At 61.0% G+C, this 18,772-nt stretch overlaps 2 protein-coding genes across 5 annotated transcripts; one reads left to right on the plus strand and one right to left on the minus strand.

Annotated features, from left to right (window-relative positions):
• Positions 1–4,417: 4,417 nt before the first annotated feature.
• GALT (galactose-1-phosphate uridylyltransferase) lies at positions 4,418–8,066 on the minus strand. 3 transcript variants are annotated; one of them, XM_030005227.2, is made up of 12 exons: positions 7,955–8,066; positions 7,477–7,646; positions 7,326–7,401; positions 7,146–7,194; positions 6,795–6,924; positions 6,460–6,516; positions 6,037–6,159; positions 5,760–5,892; positions 5,205–5,288; positions 4,965–5,119; positions 4,760–4,860; positions 4,418–4,579 (listed from the first exon to the last, which is right to left on the minus strand). In XM_030005227.2, exons 1-11 carry the CDS (start codon positions 8,010–8,012, stop codon positions 4,795–4,797), a joined length of 1,101 nt encoding a protein of 366 aa, XP_029861087.1. In that variant the 5' UTR covers positions 8,013–8,066; the 3' UTR covers positions 4,418–4,579; positions 4,760–4,794. The 3 variants fall into 3 exon arrangements, with proteins under 3 accessions (XP_029861087.1, XP_029861088.1, XP_029861086.1); XM_030005228.2 differs by having other exon boundaries at positions 4,418–4,613; positions 4,758–4,860; XM_030005226.2 differs by having other exon boundaries at positions 4,418–4,860.
• A 154-nt stretch (positions 8,067–8,220) lies between these two features.
• SIGMAR1 (sigma non-opioid intracellular receptor 1) lies at positions 8,221–13,014 on the plus strand. 2 transcript variants are annotated; one of them, XM_030005229.2, is made up of 4 exons: positions 8,221–8,412; positions 9,339–9,539; positions 10,059–10,151; positions 11,562–13,014. In XM_030005229.2, exons 1-4 carry the CDS (start codon positions 8,265–8,267, stop codon positions 11,786–11,788), a joined length of 669 nt encoding a protein of 222 aa, XP_029861089.1. In that variant the 5' UTR covers positions 8,221–8,264; the 3' UTR covers positions 11,789–13,014. The 2 variants fall into 2 exon arrangements, with proteins under 2 accessions (XP_029861089.1, XP_029861090.1); XM_030005230.1 differs by lacking the exon at positions 8,221–8,412 and having other exon boundaries at positions 9,441–9,492.
• Positions 13,015–18,772: the final 5,758 nt, after the last annotated feature.

Raw genomic sequence — 18,772 nt, forward strand, 5'->3', positions numbered from 1 at the left:
GCTCCCCTCCCTCCCCAGCTAGCTGTGTTTGTGGTGAATTCAGCAGGAACCTGGACCCTTCCGGGGTTACTCTTGCTCTAAATAGAGGACCCCGATGCTGGGATGGGGTCCCAGGACAGGAGACAGGCTCAAAACCGCATACAATGGCAGGTCCCATTGCTGAGATCCAAGCCCCAAGGTACCTCCCCAACCCTGGGCATGCAGGAAATTTGAGGGAGAGCTGGGGGAATCCACTGCTTAATGACCACATGGATGCTGCATTGTGACATTATCTAATTACCTGCATGTCTCAGATGATTAATAAATTAAATTCTACCCCTGGGGCTGCTGTCCTAAAGCCCAAGCAGAGCCCGTGGCTCTCTGCTGCTGGCAGGCAACATCCAGACATCCCATTGTGTTCACCTGGGACCAGCAGCCCTCCCACGACACATGGTCCCTGAGGGCTCTGAAAATGCCTTGCAGGGAGGTCTCAGTGACCATCAGCAGAGAAAAAACACCAGCTGGCTGAGGCATGGGCAAGTCACCTCCGCAATTGTTTTCTGCCAGTCTCAGCCCTTTGGAAAGTCCCTGCCAAGGCAGCTGCTGAGCCTGGGGCAGATGCTCCAGGCAGCCCGGGACAAGCTGAGTGCTCTTTGCTGCCCTAGAGGTTGCTCCCATACTCCTATGTGTCCACCTAAGCGAAGATCTAAAAGGGGTTTGGGTTTTGTTTTTCATTCTCCTGGCATGATCTCCCCACAGCACAGAGCTGCCTGCTACAGGGCACCAGGGTGTTTATCATCTGTTTAAAATTTTTAATTATTTTCATGTTAAGCACCTGATGGTGTCTTTTGGATAGAAACGGGAGGGATCTAGCCTTCCCTCCTTCCCTGTTTCCCTCCCTCCCCTCTTTCCTTTCTCTCTCCCTCTCTTCCTCCCTCCATTTCTTCCTTCCTTTCATCCTTCCTTCCTTCCTCTCTTCGTCCCTGCCTCCCTTCCTTCCCTTCTTCTCCCTAAAACTTTACTAATGTCTTCCTTATTACATTCCTAAAAGCCTCATTCAGTCACAGGCAGCAGCAGGCAAGGAGAAACTCAACGATAAGGGCAAAAACAACAGTAAAACTGGAATGAAATGACAGCCATAAACCCAGTACCAGGAGGGACAGTAAAACTGCAGTTTGGCAGGAGCCAGCAGGCCTGCACTAATACCGTTTTTTTTCTGATTAAAACACTCTGGTCACAGATTAACTTCCTTTGCTCAATATTTATTGTCTCACCTGCACTGGAAGGCAGGGAGGAGAGGAAGAGTGGTGGGCAGGATTGGGAATCTGCAGCAGGTCTGCAGCTCTGCAGCCTTTGGCAGCTGCCTGGGACATGGACACATACTCAAAAGTGACAAACGTGCCTCCAGCAGTTACCCTCCATCATTGAGTGCTCTGCACACCACGGCAGTATGCCGGAGTAGCATCCCAGGACTTACCCATGGCTGCAAGAGTCACTGTCGGAGCTGGGGATGCTCTGAGTCTCCCAAAAGCACAGGACGGGCGATGATGAAGACAGGCACTGCTATAACCTGAGCGAGCACACTGATTTGTCTCAGTCAAACCAAAGCCCCAGCAGCTCTGGGGAAACCACATCCCTTGGTAGACTGACCCATTTGTTTCAGTGGCAACAGAAAACGGGATGGAAATGAGACTAAATTCCTGGCCACCCCTCCTCAAGTGTCTCTACATCTCTGCATTCCCCACTGGGCTTATCCATCGCTCCTTGCAGAGCACAGGACGTGCCAACCCAGCGCAGAAGCACCGCAGCTCTTTCCTAATCCCTCACAGCCCTATTAACATGCCATAGAGGGAGCAAATGCCTCCATGGGACCTTGATGCATTTTTAATGTATTAATTCCACACTTGAGCTCCAGCTCAGCTCACCAGCACCTGCCCTGCTCATCCTTCCAGAGCAGCTCAGGCCAGGGATTGTGGAGGATGTATTTGCCCTGATGCTGGGAGACGGGGGCTCAGGACAAGGGTGACCCCATCACAGGGGCACTTTTCCCGGGATGATCTCCAACAGCTCCCTTGCAGAAGTGAACAGGCATCGAGGCACATCCCTACAGAGTATCCCAATGGGCCTCAGTTTCCCTTTGATGCTCCCAAGTCAGGAGCAATGTCAGGGTGTCCCACAGCCCCTCTACTCCACCATCCTGCACCCAGCTAGGTGTTTTTAATCTCCTCACCATAGATACATTTTGGATTACAATGGGACTGTAACCACCAAAATACAAAAGGCTTCGGGGCTTTACAGCATGGCAGCAATGGCTCCTATGAGTTGCAGTGCCTTTGCATCCCCAGCAGCTCCATTTGCACCAGCCTGACGCCTCCCCGTGCCACAGGAAAGGCTCGTTGCTCCCTTCCAGCCCTTCACACCCTCTCGCAGAAGCTAAACTATCCGGGCAAGAGGAGGTGGATCTATCGTGAGGAAGCGGGGGGCTCAGCATAGCCAGGGTCCAGCTCTCACACCCGGCTGTACCCCCAGCTCCTCCTCCGCCTGCTGCTGACTTCCACTCTGAATGTTTCAGATGGTTTTCTGGGAGGGGAAATTTAATTTTTATTTTAAAAAAATTTAAAACAATAATTCTCAGACCATCTCTGAGCTATTTTAGCAGCAGCTAAACGCCAGCAGCTGCTACCTGCCAGGGAGGGCATCCCAGCATGGGTACCAGCACTCCTCGGCACGCGCTGCCTCCCCAGCCTCCATCCTAAATCACAACACAACAAACAGGCTGTTCATTAGGCACTGTTTAATTAAGCAATATGGATCCTGCCTCGATATTTACAATCCCACTTGCTCTGATTTATTAGAGAGAGAGTCTCGTTTTTAAAGACGGCGACTGTAAAGTTTAATACCGCTTGACTTACTGCGAGTTTCATTTACGGCCCCGGGCCGAGGTGCTGCAGCCCAGGCTGGGAGCCGGTGGGCTATTAAATCAGAGCTAACTGCGTGTGCAGGGAGATGACTAGCTTCGTTACAACCGGTTCAACAGCTAATTACCCCAGTCTGGATTCCCACATTTAAGCCAATTCGTTGCTGCTTTTCCAGGGCCCTGGGGAAGAGCGGCGAAGTTCGGAGGTTGGCGCAAAGGCACTTGTTGCAATCAGAAGGGATGGGGGCCGTGATGGTGAGAGCAGAGCCCAGAGAGACACTGCTTGTCCCAGGAGGGAAGAAATCAGTTTGTAAGAGGCCAGACTCTGAGCTGGGCACCCCCCATGCCATGCAGCGGGATGCTGTGTACAATGATGGTTCCAAGCTCAAGGGTCACCCCAAAACCCACTGCCTCCTCCCCAAAACCCTTGGGCACCTGGGGAGCCCTGAGGCCAGATGGTGGGATGGCTTGTGGGCTCTAGGATGGGGTGATCAGGGGGGAGGATGGGGCCAGCATGCAGGAGGGCCACATCTAGCCTGGGTCTGAGCATCACACTGGCCCGGCCCTTCTCCCTGCCCCAGCCCCACAGGTAGGCATGGGGGAGCAACGCACAGATGGGGCGGGGGGGGCGGGCACAGCCCTCCCCACAAATTGGCATCTTGTAGGTAGGAGGAGAAGATTTCTCTCCTCACAAGGTATTTCTAGCCCCCAGGAGCCCACTCACAGACTTGACAAGGATAGGGGTCTCATTAAGGAGTTATGAGAATGACACTTTAGTGACAAATAAAAACTATTTGTGCAAAGATGTGACGGCAGATGGTGCTGGGCATCCCCCACATCAGCTGTGAGGCATCATTGTCCAGGACCTACCCCTGCACGGCCCTGGGGCTTCCCTGGGGGAAGGGGCTGCAGGGGAGATGGGAGAGCACAGAGCTGGTTGCAGCACCCCTCAGCTCAGCCCAGGGACTGGGCTGCGGCTGCCCCACGCCATGGCTGGGCACAGGGAAGGGGAAAGGGGGCAACAGTGCCATGAGCAGAGCTGGACCCCGTGGCAGCCCCCGGGCTGGTGATGAACCAGCCCCTCGCTGCACCGCGGCAGCCCTCCACGGCAGCCCCAGTACCCGTGGCAGGCAGGACGAGGGCTGCAGCCCTGCAGCCCCAGGCAGAGGGAAGGAAGAGGAGCAGCTCCAGGGCCGAGCATCCCAGCCAGCAGCCTCCGTGCAGAGACTTCGCCAGGCCTCAGCCCTCTCCCAGGAGCTGGCTAAGCCTTGGGCAGCATCAATTCCTCCCCGCTTCCCACTCCTCCCCGAGCCTGCAGCGCTCAGAGCCAGGCTCAGAGCTCCCCCCAGGGAGGAACAGGAGGCAACGCAGAAAGACAGGGACAGCACCAAGCAGCATAGGGCTGCCGGCACATCCCCTTCAGCCCCCAGTGTTATGCCCCCCAGCAGGCTGGGGGTCCCCACCAGAGACCCCAAACCTCCCACCCGGGCCCGAGAGCCACGAGGACACAGGCAGAGGCACTTTGCTTCCAGGTTTTATTGGCCGGGGAGGCCCGGCACTCCCAGTCCCACCAGTAAGACTGGACTGGTAAGGAGCGTAAGCCCTTTAGTGGTGGTAGGAGCGCTCTGCGGAGGTGGAAGACATAGGCTGGGATGGGGAAGTAGACAGAAGGTACAGCACCGCCTGTGCAAGGATGCCACAGGATTAGGACTGGGGTACGTGAACAGGTAAAACCAGTCCCCAAGCTGGGTCAAGCCACAACAAGGGTCAGAAGCAGCCGGGAGATCAGAGGGCTCACAAGTGACATGAGTTCCCAAGCCTCAGCTCTCGCCAGCCCCAGCTGACTGCTCTCCCTGGCCTCACCGAGCACAGCTGAGGGCTGGCTCCGCTGCTCTCCATCACGACATCTCCTTGGCCCTCTGCTTGTAGTGCACCTCGGGGAGGCTCCTGAGGCGCTCAGCTGCCTGCGGGGCACAGCACAAGGGGCAGCCAGCGGCCGGTCCTGGGGACAGCCCTGGCACAGGACCCCCTGGCTCCCCACAGTCCCCCCTCTCTGAGCTGCGCTCACCTGCTCTGGGGTGAGGTCCCGCTGCGCCTGCGCCAGCATCTCGTAGCCCACCATGAACTTGCGGACGGTGGCGGAGCGGAGCAGCGGGGGGTAGTAGTGGGCATGGAGCTGCCAGTGCCCGCAGTCCTCCTCCAGGTAGGGGCCCGTGGGGGCTCCTGTTGGGGAGGCAGCCACTGCATGAGCCCCGGGGAGGGGATGCAGATGAGAGAGTCGCCAGGGTCCCCCAGCCACCCCACTCACCATGCCAGCCCATGGAGTAGGGGAAGGAGACTTCGAAGAGGTTGTCGTACTTGATGAGCAGCCTCTGCATGATGGAGGCCAGACCTGCAGGGGAGTGCCCGGGAGTCGCAGCCTGAGCTGGCCGGCCCCCTCCAAAGGAAGGCAGCGCATGGGGCTTGAGGTGGGGGGGCCACCCTTAGCACCCCTCCCTGGGTGGACATCAGTGACAGGTAGAGGGGATGCACTTGGCACTTCTCCCCCTCCCCACCCATGCAGATGGCCTGAACAACGTGGCAGTAGGAGCCCTCATTCCTCACCAGCCAGCACCCCAAAAGTATGGGGCATCATGTGCTTCATCACCCCAAAAAGGACACCAGTTCCCCCACCGGTGGACATCCAATTCTTGCCTTGGCAAAACAGGGGTGCTAGTGCCCCCCAAAGCTGAGCCTGGCAGCCCCGCACCCCAAGGGGACAGAGACCCTCCAGCACCAGCAAGACTGCCACAAAGCTGCCTCCTAACGAAGGCCGAGCCCAAAGGATGTGGGACAGGGGCTAACGAGGTGCAGAGCCACTCACTGTCCCTCTCGCCCTCATGGAGGTCCTGGAGGCGGCAGACGTGGCGGCGGGGCAGCAGCAGAGTCTGGTAGGGCCAGGTGGCCCAGTACGGAACCACAACCAACCAGTCCGCGTTCTCCACCACCAGCCGCTCCTGCAGGACACAGCGCTTCATGGGGAGCCCCAACACCCTGGCGGACGGGTGCTCCCAGGGGCCCTGCTCTTGGCGGCTGGGGGGCCCACCCCAGCACATATCCAGCTCCCAGGGAGGAGATACGGGCAACAGCCACGTCCTCACCTTTCGGCGAGCCTCCTGCTCAGCATACTCCAGCAGCATGGGCACGCCGTGCTGGCTCAGGTACTGCCGCTGGGTCCGGTCCTCCAGGCGTGCCTCGTTCGGTAGGAAGCTGCTGGCCCACACCTGGGAGGAATATGGGGGCACAGGGCTGGGTTACCCGTACCCCGCATTTGCAGAGGTGCCCCAGCCACGCTGCCCATCTGCAGGTCCGTGCTGCCACCAGGTGGAGAGTCCGACATGTGGCAGCCACAAGGGACAGTCCCCCGGAGGTGAGGTGATAGGACAAACATGCGGGTATCCTCGCTGCAAAAAGCTTTGGGACCAGGGCAGGGGGATTCCCGCTCACATCTTCCCGCTGGGTTTGTTGTAGGATCACGCACAGGGACTCGTGGTTATGCCAGGTCACTGGTGGGACAGCCTTACCTGGCAGTGGGGGTGCGGGTTGGAGCAGCCCATCATCGCTCCCTTGTTCTCGAAGATCTGCGGAGGAAGAGGTGCAGCCAGCAGGTCCCAGCCTCAGGGTCCCTGCTGCAGGCTGCTGTGGTGTCCCCGGCACACCAGGAAAGCATCCCGCAGGAGAGCGGAGCCTCACACCCCCCTGGAAATACTCAAGAGGTCGTGAGGTACAGGCAGGGGACCCACACGCGACTGGGATGGTCCCAATCCCAGGTGCTGCCAGAGCACCCAGCCCTGGCCCCCCACCTCCACCCAAGATCCCCAGGGCAGGGAGAGAAGGGCAGCCCCCACCAGCCCCGGACCTGCACCCAAGGGTAGGAGGCACCCAGCTCGACGGCCAGCTCTGCCCACGCGTCGATGACAGCCCGGATCTCTGCCAGGGACATGAGGGGCAGCGTCAGGTCCGACCAAGGGTGGAAGCACATCACCTTGCTGCGGAGGAGACACGCATGGCTGGGACTGCAGGGCATCTCTGGGGACCCCCACAGCCGTGCCGGGTGCAGTTGAACAGGGGACAGGGATGAAACCCCAAAATAGAGCAGGCGTGCACAGAACAGGCACCGCAAGGAGGGGAGCAGCCTCAGTCCAGCTTCATCCCATGGGTTCTGGCTGACATGGTGGCCCGGACCCCCTGGAGCCATGGAGGTACTTACCACACACCCCGGGCTGCTGCAGCTCGAAACAAGGGGTGATCGCTGTCACCTGGGCAAGGACAGAGAGTGGGGAGGGAGAGGGTGCTGGGCCAACACCTACGCCTCTCCAGGCCACCGTGCGGCTCCCCCAGGACCTGAGCCGGGGGGTCCCCGGCAGCCTGCTCTCCCCGCGGAAGTTACCAGGCTCGGGAGCATCGGGCTGCAGTGCAGGGAAGTCATTTGGGAAGACGAAAGTGCCCTCGTACTGGGGGTTCACCTGCCAGGGCGAGAGTCGGGATCAGGGGCAGACGGGGCGGTTGGGGAGCCCGGACGCCTGGGTCCTTGGTGGTACCTTGCCGTTGGCCCGGGTGGCCCCGGGGCAAAGGGGGTTGTTGGGGTCCCATCGGGGGACATCCTCGGGGGGTGGCTTCTCCAGCTGCCCCTGCCAGGGTCGCTTCACCCGGTGGGCCGACACCAGCACCCAGTCATCCCGCAGCGGGTTGTAACGAGCGTGCTGGTGCTCTGCGGGGAGAGGGGAGCGGGGCGTCAGGGAGAGAGGAACGCGGGTCGCAGACCACCGCCCCCCCCCCCCCCCCGCGGGCCGGGCACCCCCACCCACCCCCCATGCCCCCTCCGCGGGTAACCCTGCAAGAAGGTCTGCACCCCACTTTTAGCCCCCTTCAGCTTCACTCCTTCCTCCCTGTCTCAGGCCGGCGGGGGGCGGGGGGGGGTCCCCTCTGTCACCCCCCCCGGGCAGGGAGCGTCCCCCGCAGCCCCCCGGCTTCCCGGGGCTGGGCTGGGGTTCCGGAGGAAGGCAGCCCCCACCGTACCGCTGGCACGAAAGCGGCCGGCCCCCTCCTCTTCCTCCCCCGCCGGCGATGGCTCCATGCCCCGCCGCTCCCGGAAGCCCCGGCGGTAGCGCCGGCACCGCCCCGCGGGTCCGGCCCCTTCCAGCCGCCTACCGCCGCTCCGCTCCGCCCCGCCGCGCCGGCGCAGGGCCGCCCGCGGCCGGGCATGGCGTGGCCGAGGCGGGTACGCTCCCGCTCCCGTTCCCCGTCCCGCTGGCGGCGGGGCGGAGCGGCGGCGGCGGTGGCGGCGGCGGCGGCGGCGGCGGTGGCGGCGGGCGGCGGCGGCGGCGGCATGGGGTCGGCGGGGCGGCGGGTGCTGCGGGCCGGGCTGGCGCTGGGCGCGCTGGCGCTGGTGCTGCAGGGGCTGCGGGGCTGGCTGGCCTCCAAACGGTACGAGTTCACCCCCGCCGAGATCGCCCAGCTCGCCCGGCACCACGCGGGTACGCGCCGCCCGTGGGGAAGGGGCCCACCGGCCGGGGGGGGGGGGGGGGTGGGCGAGGGGGAACGGGACCGAGGAGGGGTGGGAACGGAACCGGGGACTGGGGCGGGGGCGCAGCGGCCTGGGCTGGGGCAGGGATCCGTAGCGGGGACGCGGGGTCGAGGAGGGTCTGGTACGGGGCGGGGGGGGGGGGGGCCGGGATGACGGGGGGAATGGGGCTGGGGTCTGGTACAGAGGAGCCGGGATCACGGGGGGAATGGGGCTGGGGTCAGGGAGGGGCTGGGGGGCTGCGAGTGGGGCGGCGGGATCGGTGTCGGGAGGGGAGCGATACTGGGGAACAGGGACCGGGAGCATGGGGGAAGTGGGATGGAGGAATGGGGCTGGAGCGATACCGGGGAACAGGGACCGGGAGCATGGGGGAAGTGGGATGGAGGAATGGGACTGGGGCAGCAGCATCACCCAGCCTGGTTGGGGCTGAACCCAAGGTTAAGGTGGCTCTCTCGGTGCTGGGGCTGGGCCAGGCCGGGGGACCAAGCCCCAGGTAGGTCAGGGGCACAACCAACCCCCCAACTAGGGCTGGAGGGGAGGCCTGGCCCCGTAGGGCACAGGGTGTTTGGTCGCAACAGAGGTGCTACATGTCACCGGGGCAGGGTCGCTGTCACCTTGCTTGGGTCCCCCATATAGCCCAGCACCTAGGGTGGGCTCTAGACTGTAGCACTCGGTGCTGCACATCCTCCATTGCCATCTGGGTAGGCAGTGGGGCTGGGTCAGGGGCCATGGGGGCTGAAGGCTGGAGAGAGGAGACATCTTCTCTAGGCAGATCCCTCTAAGGATGTGCTGGGACCCTGTGGCTGTGGGGGTGATTCGGGGAGGTGCCGGCAGAGCTTGCTCGATGCCAGGGACTCACGGTGACCCTGCGTGCTGCAGGGCTGGACCATGAGCTGGCTTTCTCCAAGATCATTGTGGAGCTACGGAAGAAGCACCCAGGCCATATCCTGCCAGATGAGGACCTGCAGTGGGTGTTTGTGAATGCAGGCGGGTGGATGGGCTCCATGTGCCTCCTGCACGCCTCGCTCACCGAGTACGTGCTGCTCTTTGGGACGGCTGTTGACACCGGGGGCCACTCAGGTAAGCGGGGCGACAGGGCTGGCGGGTGGGGGGTTTCTCTGAGCTCTTCCCACTCCACTCATTTGGGTCTGGCTGCCCTGCCCATGGTGTGCCTGGGGCCACTGCTCCGCTTCTTTTATGGGGTGCACGATGCTGGAAAACACCCTCTGTGTGGGGACCAGCCCCTGTGGTGTCCTGCAGTGCCTGCAGGTCCCTGTGCATGCCATGTCGTGTGGCCAGGACTCTCCGCATCCAGCTGGCAGGCAGTGGCAGGCATCGCATCTCCCAGTGTTTCAACAGGGAGTGAATGCCAAACACACTGGAAGCGATGGGGCTTAAGGACACCGAGTAGCCCAGGCTGGTGGGATATGGCCAGTCACACGAGCAGCCTGGGTACCAGAGCCGGCTGTGGTCCTCAGTGTGTCAAGGCCCCGGGGCTGGCATCCTTCTCCCTAGCGGGCTGCTCCATGGCTCAGACCTGGGCTCCCAAGCCATCCCCAGCAGGGACATGCTGAGCCAGTGCTGTCTATCCTCCCACAGGTCGGTACTGGGCGGATATCTCTGACACCGTCATCTCGGGGACCTTCAGGCAGTGGAAGGAGGGGACCACCAGAAGTGAGATCTACTATCCAGGTAAGTGCAGCAGCCACGGCTCCCTGTGGGCTGCATCCACGTCCTGGGGCACAGCTGCTCTGCAGGCTGATCCTCCACTCTTGCAGAGCCTCTTCCTTCCAGTTGGCAGATGCCAAGAGCTCAGGATGGGGCAGTTTGTGTCCCCAGGGGCACATCCCAGCATCTCAGTGGGTGCCAGTAAGAGAAAAGTGAGCAAGACTGGGGAGGAGTTGGGTGCTCAGCCCCGCAGGTCACAATCCAACATGTCTCCTCTTCGGGCATGTTGTGGTTTAACCCAAGCCAGCAGCTAAGCACCACGCAGCCGCTCTATCACTCCCTCTCCTCAACTGGACAGGGGAGAGAAAATATAATAAAAGGCTTGTGAGTCGAGATAAGGACAGGGAGAGATCACTCAACCACCATCACGAGCAAAACAGACTCAGCTTGGGGAAAATTAACTTAATTTATTGCCAATCAAACCAGAGTAGGGTAGTGAGAAATAAATCTTAAAACACCTTCCCCCCACCCCTCCCTTCTTCCTCGGCACAATTTCACTCCTGAATTCTTTACCTCCTCCCACCAGTGGCTCAGGGGGACGGGGAATGGGGGTTGGGGTCAGTTCAGCATCACGTTGAGTCTGCCGCTCCTTCCTCCTCAGGGGGAGGACTCCTCACACTCTTCCCCTGCTCCAGCGTGGGGTCCCTACCATGGGACACAGTCCTCCGTGAACTTCTCCAACATGAGTCCTTCCCACAGGCTGCAGTTCTTCATGAGCTGCTCCAGCATGGGTCCCTTCCACAGCGTGCAGTCCTTCAGGAGCACACTGCTCCAGCGTGGGTCCCCCACGGGGTCACAAGTCCTGCTGGAAAACCTGCTCCAGTGTGGGCTCCTCTCTCCACGGGTCCACAGGTCCTGCCAGGAGCCTGCTCCAGTGCAGGCTTCCCACGGGATTACAGCCTCCCTCGGGCACCCCCCTGCTCCAGTGTGGGGTCCTCCATGGACTGCAGGGGCCAACCTGCCTCACCATGGTCTTCCCCACAGGCTGCAGGGGAATCTCTGCTCTGGCGCCTGCATCCCCTCCTCCCCCTCCTTCTTCACTGACCTGGGGGTCTGCAGGGTTGTTTCTCTTACATGTTCTCACTCCTCTCTCCAGCTGCCGTTTCTGTGCCCCAGCAACTTTTTTTTCCCTTCTTAAATATGTTATCCTAGAGGCACTTCCACTATCACTAGTTGACTCGGCCTTGGCCAGCAGCGGGTCTGTCTTGGAGCCGGCTGGCACTGGCTCTGTCGGACACGGGGGAAGCTTCCAGCAGCTTCCCACAAAAGCCACCCCTGTAGCCCCCCCGCTACCAAAACATTGCCATGCAGACCCAATACAGGGCATGATGCAGGGCAGCCAGTGGGAGCCTTGCTGGTTGTGTGTGTTGGCAGGGGACACCATCGTGCACCAGGCAGGAGAGGCCACGTCGGTGCAGTGGAGCGCAGGTACCTGGATGGTGGAGTACGGCCGGGGCTTCATCCCCTCCACGCTCGCCTTCGCCCTGGCTGACACCCTCTTCAGCACTCAGGACTTCGTCACCCTCTTCTACACCCTGCGCGTCTATGCCAAGGGCCTGCTCCTGGAAGCCAATGCCTTCTTCAGCACCTTGGGCTGCTGAGCCCGGCTCGCTGGGGCACCCTGCCGAGCACAGCTGGCTCCTCTCCTCCCAGCCTTCCTCCCCTCTCCTCCTCCTCCACGAGCCCAGGCTCTAGCAGAGGCAGCAGGAAATCCCCTGTGCCTCCTCCAAATTGCTCTGTCCTTCCCCATGGGCCAGCTGCGTGCCAGGACAGAGGGACCATGGTGGTCACAGCAGTACAGACCACCAGTTCTCTTTACTAGCTGCCTCTCCCCCCTTTTGATCGGAGCCATGTCCTGCTTTTCCATCCCTCGGGGCTGGAGTGGCCTTGCGGGGTACGAACACCCCTGTGTGCCCTCGGCGTGTGGCGGGAGAGGCTGTCCCCAGGCTCCACAAAATTTCTGCAGCTCCTGAGACATCAGGAGGAGGATGCTGCCCTCGGGACAGGGTGCACGGGGTGAGCCAGGCCACAGCACCCGTTGTAAAGGTCAGCCGAGAAGTTCCCCATCTCTCTGGCAGTCTGCCGGGACTGCGGGCAGCGCAGGGTGCTATGTCCAGCTGGCAGCATCTCCCGTGGCTCCATCCCTGCTGATGTGGGTTGGCAGCACACAGTGTCACCCTGGCATGGGGCAGGATCTGCACTGGGATCCCCCGGCAGTGGGGGGATGCCCAGCCTCTGTGCTGGAGGTCCCTCCCAGTCCCCTGTGTGTCATCTGCCCCAGGGGACAGCCGGGGCTGGAAGAGGGTCCCTTTCCCAAAGTCCCCTCCCTGCAGTCCCCCGCAAGGGGGAGAGCCACCGTCTGTCGCCTTAACGGAGAGCCCGTTCTTGCGTGGCCTCTGGGCTATGCACATACCTAGTGTCTGCAGGTGCCCAAACCTCTGTACAAGCTCAGGATGGGATCTCGCCCCTCGAAACGCTTCCCCTGGCTGTGAGACCCCCTGGGGACAGCCACCGCTGCTTGGCTGCCGGCACCAGGTCCCGGCTGCTGAGGGAGTGCTGCGTTCCCCCGACTGAGCCCGGCTGCGGACCCTGCTTGCAGCCCTGCGGCCGGACCCGTGTGGGCTCGCTGCTTGGTGGAGGGCTTTCGCCTCCATGCTGCTGCCAAATTAACGTGTGTGTCCCTGGCCACCAGGCCTGTAGCATGTTGCTCCTCCTGCTCCCTGGACTGTCCCTGTCCTGCTGACTGGCAGCCCCACACACGGGCTACTTCTTAATTTGCCACCTGAAAAGAGATACAGGTAATAAAATTGTTCATCCCACCCGCTCAGAGAGTCTGGACCCAGGAGAGTCTCTGGAGCGTGCTGAGCCCCTGCCATGGGGGTGCTGGATCCAGCCAGCTCTGGGCTCAGCGGGGGTCCTGCTGGCAGCTGGGGGCACCTGCGTGTCCCTGGGGAAGCTGGCATCATCCCGCCCGGGGTCCTAGGAGCTGGGGGGTGCAGTCTTGGGCAGGATCAGCCCCATTTTGGCTCCCGGGGACCGGCAGGAGATGGTGCTGTTACTCCTCTCTCCACTGCAGTCACTGGGGACCAAAAGCCTGGGCTGGTGCCAGGGTCCTGCTTCCATGGGGGACCCAAGAGTCCGGGGGGCTCCATCCTTTTGGGGGACAGTGCCGATGCTGGCCGTGTGGCCCTGAGGGTGGATGGATCCAGACATCCCCATTGGTGGTTCTGGGAGGTTTACACAGACACACAGGTGTACTCCCCAATGTGAGAAGGGCACAGGAGGGAAACACAGGTTATGTAGGCTCTGTGTGTGTATGCATGTGCTGGCAGACAGGTCGTGTGCACATGTGTGTATATGTGCAAGCAAGATGGTTTTGTGTGTGTGTGTGTCTTGGTAGGGCAGCCGGGCATGCGTAGGTGCATGCATGCATATAGATAGAACAGTTTGCAGGTGGGTGTAGGCAGAACGGGTGGGGGTTGCACACACATGTGCACATGTGTGTATATAGCTAGAACAATTGGGCATCTGTCCATACGGTCAGAGCAATTGCACATGTGAGTGCTTGGGCATGTATGGATAGGACATTTGTGTATGTGCATGTGGTGTGCCTGTGCAGATGAGAAAATTGTGTGCACATATGTGTGTGTGCACAGTCCACAGTGTACAGACGGGCAGGACAACCAGCTATATGTGTGTGCGTTCCTGTGTGCCCATGGGCAGACCATGTAGTGTGCACACATGTGTTTGGGCAGGCTGTGTGTGCGTGTGCGTCCGTGTGTGTTCATATGGGCTGCAAGGCCATCCTGGCCCTATGCCATGCCCATTCCCTGGAGTTTACCAGAGCCCTGTTGAGGAACACGAGCAATCCTCTGCCGGCCCGCACAGGAAGGCGCTAACTCAGCAGCTCGTATCAATACAGCTCCACTTACAGCGAAGGCCGCGTAATGAAAATCCGATGGGCACGCTGGTGGGAGTAAATAAGTATGCCATTAAAATGAGAAAATCAAAGCTCTGGACAGGTCTTTTCTCTTGCCCATTGATTTCTTTTATTACGGAAATATTGCTGCTAAATAACATTAGTGTGAACAATCTCAGCAGTGTTTTCCGTAGCGCCCGTGTCAATAACTCCATCACGGGCGGGGGATCCCCCCTAGCCTGGCCATGGGGCCGGCAGCCCTGTCCGGGCAAAGGGCTGCTCCAGCGGCACCTTCCTCACCATGCCCAGCTAAGCTGGGATGTGCCCGGCAGAGAAACCGGGCAGCACAGAGTGGCTCAGGCAAGTGCCGCTGGAATGGAGCTAGGCTGGGACCCAGGAGCCCTGGCTGCATTGCTGCAGCAGGAGGGGTTGTGTCCATTCTAGCACTGAGCAGGGACAGTGCCAGGCATTCAAAGGTCCCAAAAAGCAGCCCTTCCCTTCAGGGTGGGTGTTTGCAGGCTATTAAGGAGCAGGTAAGTGTCCCCAGTGACCAGCAGATGAGAGATGGGTCCTGGACACAGCATGTCCCACAGGCTTTTGTGGCTTCTGACCCGTCCTCCCCACTCCTCATCCATGCCCGAGTCTGTGCTGGACTGACCCAGCTCCCTGTAGCTTGCCATCATTTGGTTCACATGGAGAAACCGAGGCACAGGGTGGAACTCATCCGCAGTCACCCAGCTCCAGCACAGTCCCTGCACCAGGGCCAAGGCTTGCACTCAAGCTGCGCCTCTCCCCTTTGGCTGCCCATACGCAGGCACCCAGCATCCTCCAGGATGCCCACAGGCGGCAGGGACATCCCTGCAGGGCCAGAGGATGCCACCAGGACACACAGGAGGTAGGCACCCTTTGGTACCCAGAGGCGAGGTGGGACCCCAGGGCACCTCAAAGGACACCAAACCCTTGTGGTGTGGCCGGAGATGGGCAAGGAGACTCAGCTACAGGCATCTGCACTGTGGGGCCGGCTCTATCCCAGCCCCAGCTGAAGCAACCGCAAGTGGCATCTACCCGGAGCCATCGCCAGGACAAATGCACATCGCTGCCCACCAAACACTTTCCCCCTGCAGCTCGCTTTATCTTGCTGTCCCTCCACATGCAGTGGGTATTGATCAGCCCACAGGATCTATCTCCCAATTCCTCCTGCGGTATCTCTCTGCTCCAAGTATCTCTCACTCTGCTCTGCTGTCTGCCATGCCCATCTATACCTCCAGTATCTATCTGTGCTGCTTCCACCGCAGCCGTCGATAGCTGTTTGTCTGGGGGATTTCTTTTTCTCTCCAGCTAGGAGCATCACCAGACCCTGGTGGTGCAAAGATGCTGAGTGGGAGGCTGCGGGGGACGTGGTCCTTCTTGCTGTCCTGGGGAGAGCCTGAGCATGGACAGACTTCATGACACGTGCTGAGCCCCAGAGGTGCTGTTGTCACTGTGGAGGTTCTAGGGAGGAACTGAGTCACGCTTGTCCAGCTAGACTGGGTCCCTTGGTGGCCATGCCCAGGGCAACGGGACACTCTGCACCCCATGCAGACCTCGGTGCTGCCACTAGCCAGCCTGGCCACATTCCCCACCCCTGGGTGCTACGTTGACCGAAGCACCCCAACCCCTCTGCCTTGGAAGAGGGGAGCTTCCCCAAACACCTGGGTTCCTGCTGGGCCATGGAGAACTCCCATCACCATCACCATGTTTGATTCATCCCACCCAGCCCAGCCTTCAGCCCTGGTTCCCTCCTCGCCCCAGTGTGCAGGGGTTGGGGCACAGCCCAGCGCAGAGGATGCCAGCACCCTGGGGTGCGATGCAGCAGCACCGGGAGGGGAGGCTGGAGCCATGTGCATGGGGTCCTGTGGAAGGAGTCCCGGGGGGCAGCTGGCCCTGTGGGTCCCTCTGAAATGGGGCCGGGTTGTATCTTCCCAGGGGCAATTCAGCAGGAACGTCAGCCAGCCACTGACAAACTAGATGCTTAGAGGGGCTGTCAAGCACCGGGAGGTCCCTACCCTTGCCGCAGCGGGATGGGATGGGCCAGTGCGAGCTACAGCTGTCCAGCCCCGAAATGGGATGGCCGACAGCTAATTTATCTCCTGCGCAAAGATAAACAGCGCCCGGGGGCCCTGCGGGGTCGGGAGCTGCCCTGCTCTCCCGGGAAAGGGGCTCATTTTTCCATGAGAGCGTCTCCAGCCAGGATGCTGTGCCATGCTAGGTGCTGCCAGGCTGCCTGGAGCTCGAGGAGCCCCCCGGGGGTCACCAGCACCGGGGCAGGATGAGGGGCAGTTTCTCCGGAGGCACTTGCAGGGAAGCCGGAGAGCCCAGAAGAAGTGGCTTTTCCCTGCAAAGGGATGCGGTGAAGTGGACAGAGGCTCAGCCCGGGCTGTGGAGTCCAAGAGCAAAGCCAGCGGCTATTTCCGCAAGATGCTCCAAGGAAAAGGCAGAACTTGGCTCACGCCGGCTGCCCCCGGCCCCTGCAGCATGCAGGTGGCCCTGGAGGAGACAGAGCCAGCAGCCCTTGGCACTCAGAGCTCCTGTCACCCCACGCTGCCAACACCCAGTGCAGCAGCATGAGGTCTCGGTGACAAGCTGCTCTGGCTGTGGCATGGGGCAAAAGCCACTGTCCCTTGTGTCCCGATGTCACAGGATGGTGCTGCTGCTTGTCCCCCAGGGATCCGTGCAAGCCCTGCAGCTGCCCTGGCCAAAAAAGCCCAGGGAAGAGCAGGCATCTTATCTGCCTCCTGTCAAAGTTGCCACCATAGAAAAAGAGGTCAGGAAAAAGCTGGCAGGCAGACAGGTGGAAGGGGAGCGAGGAGACAGTGTGGGGATGCTGCTGGCGGGTGAAGCCCTGTGCTTCCCCACGGGCTCTGGCCCACCCGAGGCAGTGAGGTGCTGTGGGTGCATCAGTGGATCAGGGTGCTGCATGCTCACCCCAGCTTACATCCTTGTCTGATGTCTGGAGATGTGCTTGATGGTACCTTGGTGCCTCAGTTTACCCTGTTGCAAGTGGGGATGCAGGGCAAGCCAGGAGCACTGAGTCCCTCCAGTGACAGAGATTGATGGCTTCCTCCTGCCCATGCCAGGCAGGTGCTAGGGCTCTGGGAGCTTGTTTGGCTGTCCAGGTCACGCTGTAGTCTGACCCCTCCAGCCAGTGTCCTGGCACACACAGCACCCCTCAAGAGGACCCCTCGGTGGCCCCAGCCTGCAGGCAGGTCTCAGGCCCCCGCATGGGGCATGCTGTGGTGACCCCCCAGCTCTTGCAGATGGAGGTCAGGGCTCAGTGCTTGGAGCTCGCCCAAAACACCCCTTTGCGCCCACACACGGATTGACAGTGCGGGTACAGACACCCACCTGCCCCAAACACGTGTGTGCATACGCCTGCCTGTGCACACAGTGTACACCCCCGCCTCTCCCAATGCAGATTGCACACACCTACAGAGGAGCACACAAAACGCACACACCCAGCTCACCACATACGCATATAAGCACTTACTGTTGTCCCCAACAGCATACACACATGCGTGTGCACACACTGCACACGCTCAGCCCCTCTGACACTGCACGCTGCTGCACATATGCATGTGCATGCAAACAGCTCCATGCAATGTACACATGTCCTCTACTCCCCCGGGACGTACGCACAGCTTAAACGCAGCGCGCACACATGCACACACAAGGCACGCTCCTGGTAGGTGTGCACAGGCTTCCCTGCACACACACATGCAGTGCGCTCACCTCTCACAGTGGCCACGGATACACAAGTGCTCACACACTCTGCATGCACACAGGTGGTGCACACTCAACTGGCCCGGTGCATGCACATGTACGCACGCAAGCACAGTCCAACTGCACAAATGCACACACTCGCGCAATGCACTACCTTCTCCCAGCACACACAGGCATCTGTACGTTCACAGACGCTCTGTGCATGTGTCCAATGGGTGCAGCACCCTCTTACATATGCGTGCACAGACCCCTTGCACACCCCCTCCTATACACTTCCCTCTCCCCACACATACATGTATGCATACCTGGACCCTCTGCACACCCCCCTATGCACTCCCCTCTCCCAGCACCCCCGTGCACGCACGCCCTGCCGACATACACACACACACACACACACACCCCCCCACACACACACTCACTCCGGCCCGCCCAGCCCCCTGCGCCCCCAGCCCCATCCCCTGCCGCGGCCCCGCGCAGGGCGGCCCCGGGCCGGCTTTCGGCGGGCCGGTCCCGGGGCGATCCCCCGGGGCTGCCGCAAGCCCGGCCCTCCCCGGATGACTCCCTTGACGTGCGCTAGCAAATGGGAGCAGGGAGGGGTGTTGCTGCCTGCCTGCCACTTGTTGCAGAAAAAAAAAAAAAAAAAAAAAAAAAAAAAAAAAAAAAAAAAAAAAAAGGAAGAAAGAGAGAAAGAAAGAAAAGAGGGAAAAATCCCACCCACCCTCATCTGCTGCGGAATAAAAGAAATATCGGCGGGCGCGGCGCCATGTGAGCGGCGGGCCGGGACCGGGCGGAGCAGCCGGCCGTGCCCCCCGGGACGGCGGGGCGAGCCCCGGGCGGCGCTCAGAGCCGGCGGCATGGTGGAAAACCCCAGCCTGGCGGCCAAACCCGCCCTGGTGAGGGACGGAGG

The sequence above is a fragment of the Aquila chrysaetos genome, chromosome Z (genome assembly GCF_900496995.4).
Source record: "Aquila chrysaetos chrysaetos chromosome Z, bAquChr1.4, whole genome shotgun sequence".
NCBI classification, from domain to species: Eukaryota; Metazoa; Chordata; class Aves; order Accipitriformes; family Accipitridae; genus Aquila; species Aquila chrysaetos.